Source organism: Phocoena sinus, chromosome 6 (genome assembly GCF_008692025.1).
Source record: "Phocoena sinus isolate mPhoSin1 chromosome 6, mPhoSin1.pri, whole genome shotgun sequence".
In the NCBI taxonomy this organism is placed as follows: Eukaryota; Metazoa; Chordata; class Mammalia; order Artiodactyla; family Phocoenidae; genus Phocoena; species Phocoena sinus.
In genome coordinates, this window is record NC_045768.1 from 83,126,340 (window position 1) to 83,139,577 (window position 13,238).

Here is a 13,238-nt window from a genome sequence, read left to right on the forward strand (position 1 = left end):
TTGCATATATATACCACATCTTCTTTATCCATTTGTCTGTCGATGGGCATTTAGGTTGCTTCCATGACCTGCCTATTGTAAATAGTGCTGCAATGAACATTGGGGTGTATGTGTCTTTTTGAATTATGGTTTTCTCTGGGTATGTGCCCAGTAGTGGGATTGCTGGGTCATATGGTAATTCTATTTTTAGTTTTTTAAAGAACCTCCATACTGTTCTCCATAGTGGCTGTATCAATTTATATTCCCACCTACAGTGCAAGAGGATTCCCTTTTCTCCACACCCTCTCCAGAATTTATTGTTTGTAGATTTTTTTGATGATGGCCATTCTGACTGGTGTGAGGTGATACCTCATTGTAGTTTTGATTTGCATTTCTTTAATAATTAGAGGTGTTGAGCAGCTTTTCATGTGCCTCTTGGCCATCTGTATGTCTTCTTTGGAGAAATGTCTATTTAGGTCTTCTGCCCATTTTTGGATTGGGTTGTTTGTTTTTCTAATATTGAGCTGCATGAGCTGTTTATATATTTTGGAGATTAATCCTTTGTCCATTGATTTGTTTGCAAATATTTTCTCCCATTCTGAGAGTTGTCTTTTTGTCTTGTTTATAGTTTCCTTTGCTGTGCAAAAACTTTTAAGTTTCATTAGGTTCCATTTGTTTTTGTTTTTATTTCCGTTTCTCTAGGAGGTGGATCAAAAAAAGATCTTGCTGTGATTTATGTCAAAGAGTGTTCTTCCTATGTTTTCCTCTAAAAGTTTTATAGTGTCTGGTTTTATATTTAGGTCTTTAATCCATTTTTGTTTATTTTTGTGTATGGTGTTAGGGAGTGTTCTAATTTCATTCTTTTACATGTAACTGTCCAGTTTTCCCAGCACCACTTATTTAAGAGACTGTCTATTCTCCATTGTACATCCTTGCCTCCTTTGTCATAGATTAGTTGACTGTAGGTGTGTGGGTTTATCTCTGGGCTTTCTATCCTGTACCATTGATCTATACTTCTGTTTTTGTGCCAGTACCATACTGTCTTGATTACTGTAGCTTTGTAGTATAGTCTGAAGTCAGGGAGTCTGATTCCTCCAGCTCTGTTTTTGTCCCTCAAGGTTGTTTTGGCTATTTGGGGTCTCTGTGTCTCCATACAAATTTTAAGATTTTTTGTTCTAGTTCTGTAAAAAATGCCATTGGTAATTTGATAGAGATTGCATTGAATCTGTAGATGGCTTTGAGCAGTATAGTCATTTTCACAATACTGATTCTTCCAATCCAAGAATACAGTATATCTTTGCATCTGTTTGTGTTATCTTTGATTTCTTTCATCAGTGTCATAGTTTTTCTGGGTACAGGTCTTTTACCTCCTTAGGTAGGTTTATTCCTAAGTATTTTATTCTTTTTGTTGCAATGGTGAATGGGATTGTTTCCTTAATTTCTCTTTCTGATCTTTCGTTGTTAGTGTATAGGAATGCAAGCGATTTCTGTGCATTAATTTTGTATCCTGCAACTTTACCAAATTCATTGATTAGTAGTTTTCTGGTGGCATCTTTAGGGTTATTTATGTATAGTATCATGTCGTCTGTAAACAGTGACAGTTTTACTTCTTCTTTTCCAATTTGTATTCCTTTTATTTCTTTTTTTCTCTGATTGCCATGGTTAGGACTTCAAAACTATGTTGAATAATAGTGGCAAGAGTGGACATCCTTGTCTGGTTCCTGATCTCAGAGGCAGTGGTTTCAGTTTTTCACCGTTGAGAATGATGTTTGCTGTAGGTTTGTTGTATATGGCCTTTATTATGTTGAGGTAGCTTCCCTCTATGCCCACTTTCTGGAGAGTTTTTATCATAAATGGGTGTTGAATTTTGTCATAAGCTTTTTCTGCATCTATGCAGATGCTCATGATCATATGGTTTTTATTCTTCAATTTGTTAATATGGTGTATCACATTGATTGATTTGCGTATATTGAAGAATCCTTGCATCCCTGGGATAAATCCCACTTGATCATGGTGTATGATCCTTTTAATGTGTTGGTGGATTCTGTTTGCTAGTATTTTGTTGAGGATTTTTACATCTATATTCATCAGTGGTATTGGTCTGTAATTTTCTTTTTTTGTAGTATCTTTGTCTGGTTTTGGTATCAGGATGATGTTGGCCTCGTAGAATGAGTTTGGGAGTGTTCCTGCCTCTGGAATTTTTTGGAAAAGTTTGAGCAGGATGGGTTTTAGGTCTTCTGTAAATGTTTGGTAGAATTCACCTGTGAAGCCATCTGGTTCTGGACTTTTGTCTGTTGGAAGATTTTTAATCACAGCTTCAATTTCATTACTTGTGATTGGTCCATTCATATTTTCTATTTCTTCCTGGTTCAGTCTTGGAAGGGTATACCTTTCTAAGAATTTGTCCATTTCTTCCAGGTTGTCCATTTTATTGGCATAGAGTTGCTTGTGGTAATCTCTTATGATGCTTTGTATTTCTGCGGTGTCCATTGTAACTTCTCCTTTTTCATTTCTAATTTTATTGATTTGAGTCCTCTCCCTCTTTCTCTTGATGAGTCTGGGTAAAAGTTATCAATTTTGTTTATCTTTTCAAAGAACCAGGTTTTAGTTTTATTGATCTTTCCTATTGTTTTCTTCTTTTTCTATTTCATTTATTTCTGCTCTTATCTTTATTTCTTTCCTTCTACTAACTTCGGGTTTTGTTTGTTCTTCTTTCTCTAGTTCCTTTAGGTGTAAGGTTAGATTATTTGAGATTTTTCTTGTTTCTTGAGATAGGATTGTATTGCTTTAAACTTCCCTCTTAGAACTGCTTTTGCTGCATCCTATAGGTTTTGGATCATCATATTTTCGTTGTCATTTGTCTCTAGGTATTTTATGATTTCCTGTTTGATTTCTTCAATGATCTCTTGGTTATTTAGGAACGTATTGTTTATCCTCCATGTGTTTGCATTATTTACGTTTTATTCCCTGTAGTTTATTTCTTTTTTTTTTTTTTTAAATTTATCTATCTATCTATTTATTTATTTATTTATTTTTGGCTGTGTTGGGTCTTCGTTTCTGTGCGAGGGCTTTCTCTGGTTGCAGAGAGCGGGGGCCACTCTTCATCGCGGTGCGCGGGCCTCTCACTGTCGCGGCCTTCTCTTGTTGCAGAGCACAGGCTCCAGTCGCGCAGGCTCAGTAGCTGTGGCGCACGGGCTTAGTTGCTCCGCGGCATGTGGGATCTTCCCAGACCAGGGCTCGAACACGTGTCCCCTGCATTGGCAGGCAGATTCTCAACCACTGCGCCACCAGGGAAGTCCCCTGTAGTTTATTTCTAATCTCATAGTGCTGTGGTCAGAAAAGATGCTTGAAATGATTTCAATTTTCTTAAATTTACCAAGGCTTGATTTGTGACCCAAGATGTGATGTATCCTGGAGAATGTTCCATGTGCACTTGAGAAGAAAGTGTAATTTGCTGTTTCAGATGGAATGTCCTATAAATATCAATTAAATCTACCTGGTCTTCTATGTCATTTAAAGCTTGTGTTTCCTTATTAATTTTCTGTCTGGATGATCTGTCTATTGGTGTAAGTGAGGTGCTAAAGTACCCCACTATTGTGTTACTGTCAATTTCCTCTTTTTTTTTTTTTGTGGTACACGGGCCTCTCACTGTTGTGGCCTCTCCCATTGCGGAGCACAGGCTCTGGATGCACAGGCTCTGCGGCCATGGCTCACGGGCCCAGCCGCTTCACGGCATGTGGGATCTTCCCGGACCGAGGCACGAACCCGTGTCCCCTGCATCGGCAGACGGACTCTCAACCACTGCACCACCAGAGAAGCCCTCGATTTCCTCTTTAATATCTGTTAGCATTTGCTTTATGTATTGAGGTTCTCCTATGTTGGGTGCATAAATATTTCTAATTGATATATCTTCTTCTTGGTTTGATCACTTGATCATTATGTAGTGTCCTTCCTTGTCTCTCGTAACATTCTTTATTTTAAAGCCTATTTTATCTGATATGAGTATTGCTACTCCAGCTTTCTTTTGATTTCCATTTGCATGGAATATCTTTTTCCATCCCTTCACTTTCAGTCTGTGTGTGTCCCTAGGTCTGAAGTGGGTCTCTTGTAGACAGCATATATATGGGTCTTGTTTTTGTATCCATTTAGTAAGCCTGTGTCTTTTGGTTGGAGCATTTAATCCATTCACATTTAAGGTAAATGAATTGTTCCTATTACCATTTTCTTAATTGTTTTGGGCTTGTTTTTATAGGTCCTTTTCTTTTTATATATATATATATATTTTTTTTTTTTAATTTATTTTTTTGGCTGCGTCGGGTTTTCGTTGTTGCATGTGGATTTTTTTTTCTTTAGTTGCGGGGAACGGGGGCTACTCTTCATTGCGGTGCATGGGCTTCTCATTGCTGTGGAGCATGGGCTCTAGGTGCACGGGCTTCAGTAGTTGTGGCACATGGGCTCAGTAGTTGTGGCTCACAGGCTCTAGAGCACAGGCTCAGTAGTTGTGGGACATGGGCTTAGTTGCTCTGCAGCATGTGGGATCTTCCCGGAGTAGGGCTCGAACCCATGTCCCCTGCATTGGCAGGCAGATTCTTAACCACTGCACCACCAGGGAAGCCCTGTAGGTCCTTTTCTTGTCTTGTGTTTCCCATTTAGAGAAGTTCCTTTAGACTTTGTTGTAGAGCTAGTTTTGTGGTGCTGAATTCTTAGCTGTTGCTTATCTGTAAAGGTTTTGATTTCTCCGTGGAATCTGAATGAAATCCTTCCTGGGAAGCATAATCTTGGTTGTCTTCATTTGCTTTCATTTTTTTTCTTTATTCTGTTCTTCCAGGTCACTTATCTGTTCTTCTGCCTCAGTTATTCTGCTATTCATTCCTTCTAGTGTATTTTTCATTTCAGTTATTGTATTGTTCCTCTCTGTTTGTTCTTTATTTCTTCTAGGTCTTTGTTAAACATTTCTTGCATCTTCTTGATCTTTGCCTCCATTCTTTTTCCGAGGTCCTGTATCATCTTCACTATCATTATTCTGAATTCTTTTTCTGGAAGGTTGCCTATCTCCACTTCATTTAGTTGTTTTTCTGGGGTTTTATCTTGTTCCTTCATCTGTTACATAGTCCTCTGCCTTTTTATTTTGTCTGTCTTTCTGTGAATGTGGTTTTCGTTCCATAGGTTGCAGGACTATAGTTCTTCTTGCTTCTGTTCCCTTCACAGTTCTTGACAAAATGACATTCAATAAGCATATACACTTGCTTACAAAATCTCTTAGCAACCTAGGAATATGAGGAATTTACTCAAGGTGATGAAAAGGATGTATCAAAGGAAGTTTTACATGTGTCATACTTAATAGTAATACTTGAAAAGCAGTCTCAATTATATTAGAAATGGGCCTTAGTTTGGAGTGTATTAATTGGTGTAAGAGACCAACTCCACTTTCCGGCTACAGGTCCCCAAGTGGAGCGGGAGGCCTGACGGGAGAGCCGAGTGGCAGCGGCGGCGGGGGTGGTAATGGCAGAGCTGGTGCAGGGGCAGAGCGCTCCGGTGGGGATGAAGGCTGAGGGCTTCGTGGACGCTTTGCACCGGGTCCAGCAGATTGCTGCTAAAATTGATTCAATTCCTCACTTGAATAATTCCACACCTCTAGTGGACCCCTCAGTGTATGGCTATGGAGTACAAAAACAGCCCTTGGATGATGGAGTAGGTAACCAGTTAGGGGCCTTGTTACATCAAAGGGCAGTAATAACAGAATAATTCAAAGTGCCTGATAAAATGGTTGGATTTATTGTCGGTTGGGGAGGTGAGCAGATTTCACGCATTCAGGCAGAATCTGGTTGCAAAATTCAGATTGCCTCAGAGAGTTCTGGGATTCCAGAGAGGCCCTGTGTACTTACCGGAACCCCAGAAAGTATTGAACAAGCCAAACGGCTCCTGAGACAGATCGTGGACCACTGTCAGAATGGACCTGGCTTTCATAATGACATAGATGGCAACAGCACGATCCAGGAGATTCTCATCCCTGCGTCTAAAGTGGGGCTGGTCATCGGCAAGGGAGGGGAGACAATAAAGCAGTTGCAGGAGCAGACAGGTGTGAAGATGGTCATGATCCAGGACGGCCCATTGCCCACGGGAGCAGACAAGCCTCTTCGCATCACCAGAGACCCATTTAAAGTACAGCAAGCAAGAGAAATGGTATTAGAGATCATCCGAGAAAAAGACCAAGTTGATTTTCGAGGTGTACATGGTGATTTCAGCTCCCAAATGGGAGGAGGCAGTATAGAGGTGTCTGTCCCTAGGTTTGCAGTTGGGATTGTAATAGGAAGAAATGGGGAAATGATCAAAAAGATCCAGAATGATGCCGGTGTGAGAATTCAGTTCAAACCAGGTGATGGTTATTAGTCCAGAGAGAGCTGCACAGGTCATGGGACCCCCCAGAGCGATGCCAGCATGCAGCACATGTCATCAACGAGCTTATTCTTACAGCTCAGGAAAGAGATGGCTTCGGAGGCCTGGCGGTAGCCAGAGGAGGAGGCCATGGTCGCGGTGACTGGAGCGTGGGAACCCCTGGTGGCATCCAGGAGATAACCTACACAGTGCTGGCAGATAAGTGCGGCCTCGTCATAGGCAAAGGGGGTGAGGACATCAAAAGCATAAACCAGCAGTCAGGAGCACACGTGGAGCTTCAGCGGAATCACCCTCCCAACACGGACCCCAACCTGCGAATATTCACCATCAGGGGAGTTCCTCAACAGATTGAGCTGGCCAGACATCTCATAGATGAGAAAGTTGGAGGTGCCAGTCTCGGAGCGCCCGGAGATTATGCACAGGGCCCCTTCAGCCAGCCACCTGCTGCGCTGCATCTGAACACCTTTCCTCCAAGGAGCTCAAGGTGCTTCCCAAACATGGCCGCTAAAGTGAACGGAAGCCCTCACAGCGCGCCTGTGAGTGGTCCTCCGGAGTTCCTGACCCAGGGCTGGGGCAGCACCTACCAGGCGTGGCAGCAGCCCACACAGCAGGTTCCAAGCCAGCAGAGCCAGCCGCAGAGCAGCCAGCCCTACTACAGCAAGGCCTGGGAAGACTATTACAAAAAACAGAGTCACGCTGCCAGCGCCGCTCCTCAGGCCAGCTGCCCGCCGGACTACACAATGGCCGGGGCGGAGTATTACAGACAGCAGGTCGCATTCTACGGGCAAACATTAGGGCAAGCTCAGGCCCACAGCCAGGAGCAGTAGGACAGTGGCCTGCAGCTCCCTTTCCCCACCCGCCCCCAAACCATTGTGAGCAAAACCTATTTGTAACAGGGGTTTTTAGATGTGCAAACCTTTTGATGAAGAGCCTTTGTTTTGTTCTGTGAAACACTAGATTAACAGAATTTTTCTAAAAATCGGGAAAATCAGTTACTAAAAATTGCTGATAATTTTTGTTTTGTTATTTTTGTTTGTTACTTCAAATGTGTAAGCTCTGGGATTCTTTTTGGAGCAATACCTGCAAATTCGGGCACCAGAATGTGCCGCAGAGCAGTGACATTTCAACATGGTGTGTTTTTGTTTTGTTTTGTTTGCATGTCTTTTTATTTACAGCTTTTTCTGTTGCAACAGAAAGTGGCTTGGAAGTCTTAGGTGGCTTGTAACAAATTCTTTAAAAAAAATTTTAAACAGTATTTAAATATTCTTAAATGTGTAAATTCATTAAATGTTTTACTTCTAATTTCTTGTATCTTGGCTGTCTGGTTTTATTGCATTTTTAAAAAAATGGAACTATTATGTATTATAATTAATTATGTGAATTCTGAATTGAGACAGATAATTGTATTGCTGTCCAACAGTGTTGGGGAGGGGGCATTTTATAGGGTTTGTATAATTTCTAGAGTTCTAAAGGGGTAATAATATAAAAATGTGTTTGTGTGTTTAGCAGACGTTTTATCATGTCTCCATTACCTACCGATTGCAATTGTGTATCTAAGACCTCCAAGCTTGTTTTAAAAACAAAACAAAAAACCTTTCTCTATTTTCTCAGAAATATAAATGCTGTTATTTTTAATATTAAAAATAAATTCAATATAACTTTTAACAAACACTATGGAACATTAAATTGCATAAAAATGTAGTAACTTTTTAAATTCCAAGGTGTGTTTTGCTTTTTTCTTTTAAATATTTTCTTAATATTTGTCAAATTAACTAGATGAATAAATAAATCTAGCATTAACCACAATATGAATTAAATAATTTTGATTTAATAAAAGGGATAATATGATTTCCAGTGTTTACTGTAGTGTATCTTGTACAGATAACATGTATTTTTAAAAGAAAAATGGAATTGAAGCTATTTTTTCTTGCATTTTTCAGTTGACCTGGGGGACATTCCATTTGAGATATACTGAAGTTACTGAAGTGTCTGGGGTTTTTCTCCTTATTTTCCTTATAATGCTTGAAATGTCTAACTATTAAAAAAGGCAATTGGAAAATGTTATGCATGTTGTTTTTTTAAAAAAACTGTTGTTTTTATTGGACTGACAATTCATTTCACACTCTACATAATAAAATTTCCACAAGACATTTTGTGGGCAAAGTAAAAAAAAAAAAAGAGACCAACTCCAAAGTTTCAGTGGCTTAACAAAATAGAAGTACATTTCTTGCCAATATAGCAGTGTAATGTGGGTGTTCCTCATCAGCAGATGTCTATTCTAGAGCTCATTTAGAGACCCAGGCTTCTTCCATATTGTGGCTCTGCTATCTGCTATCAGAGTTCTCTGCATCCAACCAGCAGGCTAAGAAAAGGTGGTGAAGGCATGCCCGTTTCTTAATTGACTTTGCCTAGAAGTAACAGATATCATTTCTGGTCACAGCTGAAACTATAGCCCAGGGACTTTTGAATCTAAATTGTAAACTAAATTTAAATTTAAATCTGAGTGCATTTAATACTAGCTCAATCAATGGCTTCTTTCTGAAACTATGTCTTGTAGAATAGAAATCTGCATCAAGCACATTTTGAAGAAGAAAATAGAATATTTCAGTTTATGACTTGGAGGGCAAAGGCAAAGACTGAGCAACACAGTTTAATATTATAGTGATAAGATTTCCCATATTATGATAGAACTATTAAAATGGTGACTACACCTTTTAAAAAACCTCACAGTTTTTAGACAAGTCTAAAACCTTGAATGTAATTTAGTTTGAGTTGTTGTATTTAACCTCACTATATATTTCTTCTCTATTCTTAGTGATTATCTATATCCATGGTTCCCAAACTGTTTGCTGAGGTGCTCCAGGCATTCCAGTGAACTTACATTTTCAAGAGACACAGTGTAATCTGTTGAACACCACACAAAGTATTGCTATTAGGTTTTGAACCTAACTAATAATAAATGGGAGGGCTTCCCTGGTGACACAGTGGTTGAGAGTCTGCCTGCCAATGCAGGGGACACGGGTTCAAGCCCTGGTCTGGGAAGATCCCACATGCCGCGGAGCGACTAGGCCCGTGAACCACACTACTGAGCCTGCGTGTCTGGAGCCTGTGCTCCGCAACAAGAGAGGCCGTGATAGTGAGAGGCCCACACACCGTGATGAAGAGTGGGTCCCGCTTGCTGCAACTAGAGAAAGCTCTCACACAGAAACGAAGACCCAACACAGCCAAAAATAAATAAATAAAAATAATAAATGGGAACAGTTGGTTATTACTTTTAACTTAAGGTGATAAGTGATGTTGAACATCTTTTCATGTGCATATTGGCTATTTGCATATCTTCTTTGGAGAAATGTCTGTTGAAGTCCTTTGCCCATTTTGAAATTGGGTTTTGTTGTTGAGTTGTTGGAATTCTTTATATATTCTATTAGTCTGTTATCAAATACATGATTTACAAATTCTTTCATTATGTGGGTTGCTTTTTCACTTTGTTTACTGTGTTCCTTGATGTACAGAAGTTTTATATTTTGATGTAGTCTAATTTATTTTTTCTTTTGTTGCATGTGCTTTTAGTATCATATCCAAGATATCATTCTTGACCTCCAAATCAATGTCATGAAGGTTTTCACCTGTGTTTTCTTCTAAGCGATTCATATTTAGTTCTTTGATCTATTTTGAGTTAATTTTTACATATGCTGTGTGTGGTGTATAAAGGTTCAACTTCATTCTTTTGCATGTGAATATTCAATTTTCCCAGCACCATTTGTTTCAATGGTGTTGAATGGTGTTGGCACTCCTGTCAAAACTCATTTGGCCATAAATGCAAGGCTTTTTCTTTTCTGGACTCTATTTTATTCCATTGTTCTTCGTGTGTATCTTTATGCAAGTACCACACTATTTTGATTACTGACTTTGTAATAAGTTTTGAAATCAGGAAGTGTGAAATCTCTGACTTTGCTATTCTTTTTCAAGGTTGTTTTGGCTATTTGGGGTCCCTTGAGATTACATGTGAATTTTAGGGTGGATTTCTGTCTTTCTGTGAAAACAGAATTAGAATATTGATAGGATAGTTTCTGGAATATTATAAACGTTACCTGCAATTGTTGTTATTACTATTAAGTTTAAAACCAATCTGGTGACCTGAAATTCCTGTATACAGAGTTTAGGAAAAAATTATATATATATTCTGAAGAATTAAGCTCCTGTAAACTTTTTAAAAACTTAACTTTATTGAAGTATTATGTATGTACAGTAAGCTGCATTCTTGGGGGCTTCCCTGGTGGCGCAGTGGTTGAGAGTCTGCCTGCCGATGCAGGGGACACGGGTTCGTGCCCTGGTCCGGGAAAATCCCACATGCCATGGAGTGGCTGGGCCCGTGAGCCATGGCCGCTGGGCCTGCGCGTCCGGAGCCTGTGCTCCGCAGTGGGAGAGGCCACAACAGTGAGAGGCCCGCGTACCGCAAAAAAAAAAAAAAAAAGCTGCATTCTTTTAAAGGGTACAGTTTAATGGATTCTATATATACCTTTAAAACAACATAATCAAGATACAGAACATTTCCATCATCACCCTCCACCCCAGATTTTCTCATGTCTCTCTGTAGTCTATTCCTCCTGCTCCTGGCCTCAGGCAGTCACTGATCTTTTTTTTGTCACTATAAATTAGTTTGCAGTCTTGTGTATTTTATGTGAATAACATGATGCAATGTGTGCTCTTTTGTGTCTGGCTTCTTTTACTCAGTATAATGAATGTGAGGTTTATCTGTGTTGTGTATACAGGCATATCAGTATTTCATTCATTTTGGTGCCGAGTAGTATTCCATTGTATGGATGTACTACATTTTGTTTATTCATTCACCTGTTGATGAATATTTGAATTGTCTTCAGTTTGGGGCTATTGTTAATAAAGCTATTTTGAACATTTGTCACAAGTCTTTGTGTAAATATACACTTTCATTTCTCTTAGGTACACACCTAGGAGTAGAATGCCAGGGTCATATTGCAGGTGTATGCTTAATTTTATAAGAAACTCTTGAACAGTTTTCCAAAGTGGTAGTATTGTTTTACATTCCCATGAGCAGTGTATTAAAGTTCTCTTGTGACGTTTTAAACAAATGTTTACATAGGTAGTTCATTTTTGTTGTAGAATTATTTTAAAATATGTGAGTAAACAAAATAAATCACTCAAAATGCCACCACAAGACATAATGAGTTAACATACTGGAGTATATTCTTCTTGTTTCTTTCATACCTATGCTAATTTTTTATGGTTTAATAGACTTTTTTAAAAAATTGAGATATAATTGATATATAACAGTTTCAGATATATAACAATGATTTGATATTTTATACACTGCAAAGTGGTGACTACAATAAGTCTAGTCACCATCCATACCTACACAATTTTTTTTTTTTTGCGGCATGTGGGCCTCTCACCGCTGTGACCTCTCCTATTGCGGAGCACAGACTCCGGACGCGCAGGCTCAGCGCTCATGGCTCACCGGCCCAGCCACTCCACGGCATGTGGGATCTTCCCGGACCAGGGCACGAACCCGTGTCCCCTGCATCAGCAGGCGGACTCTTAACCACTGCGCCACCAGGGAAGCCCCCCTACACTGTTTTTAATAAAGTTGTACTGTATACACTACTCTGTATTTTGCTTTTTCCACTGAACATGGACTAGATTTCTATTTCAATAAGTATAGAGTTATACCATCATTTAAAATAGCCATATAGTATTCCATTGCTTCAATGCACAATACACTGAAACTAGCCATTTGGCTATTGTTGGACTTTTAGGTTGTTGCCACTTCTCCTTTTTATAAATAATTTTAAGGTGGACATTGTTGTATAAATATAATTATATATTTCTCTAATTATTTCTTTATGATAAACTCCAAGAACTGCTGGCTCTAAAAATATACAAATTTTAAAGATGTTTAATATTCATTGCCAAATTGCATTCTAGCTCTGTTGTTGTTGTTTTCCACTATCTTTGTGTTCTTGGATATGTTACTTAACCCTTTTTGAGCATCATTTTCCTCAACCATAAAACAGAGATAATGTGAAAATATATTGTTTTAAAGTAGTTAGCACAGTACCTAACACATGGTAAGTACTCAGTGGTAGCTATTTTACCCTTTTTTTTTTTTTAGTTTTTCCAGTTCATATTTCTACCTGGAGTGTTTAAGAGTTTGTGGTTTCTCAACATCACAAATACTTATAAGCTATTATCATTAAAAATTCATTGCCAATCTGATCTTGTATTTCTTCTTTTGTGAATTGTCTTCCTTAATTATGGTCTTAAATATTTCTTAAACATTGGAATGAACAATAGGGCACCAACGTTTTAGAACAGTCTCTAACAATTAGAAGTGAAAGACAGGTGATTATCCCATGAGTAAATTCAATAAATTTGGTGTCTTATTTGTGAATTCATGCTGTTGGTATTCATTGTGGCTTTGAGATTCAGGGCAGCAGACTCAGAGTGTGTTTAAAAGATTCAATATAAATCAACTTTAAATATGTATTTGACATTATTACTTTTCCATGTTTGCCTGTTTTTTTTTTTGTCAATTTTATGGGACCTCAATGCTAATGAAATGAAACAGAGCTGCATAAGCCCAAGTTTATTTAATCTGGTTTTTTCTCCATGTTCTTTTTATGGAAAAGAACGAGAGAGCTAAGATGTTTTTGTTAGGTTACATTTCTGGGAAATACAGATTGACAGCTTGTCCCTGGTAATTTTACATTATGAACATCACTAAATGTTATCAAGCTATTTACTCAAGAGTTTAAAATTTTTTAACTTTTAACTCTGAGTGGAGGTAGGGGAAGAAGGAGTAGAAGGTGGAAGGAGAATGGAAGAGA

The 13,238-nt window shown here is 38.7% G+C and overlaps 1 protein-coding gene across 1 annotated transcript; it reads left to right on the plus strand.

Annotated features, from left to right (window-relative positions):
• Nucleotides 1-5,108: 5,108 nt before the first annotated feature.
• Nucleotides 5,109-7,686, plus strand: LOC116755183 (far upstream element-binding protein 3-like). The gene is given in 3 exon segments (XM_032634201.1): nucleotides 5,109-6,363; nucleotides 6,365-6,397; nucleotides 6,399-7,686. Coding segments are annotated over 3 exon segments (1,719 nt in total). The 5' UTR covers nucleotides 5,109-5,481; the 3' UTR covers nucleotides 7,203-7,686.
• The last annotated feature ends 5,552 nt before the right edge of the window (nucleotides 7,687-13,238 follow it).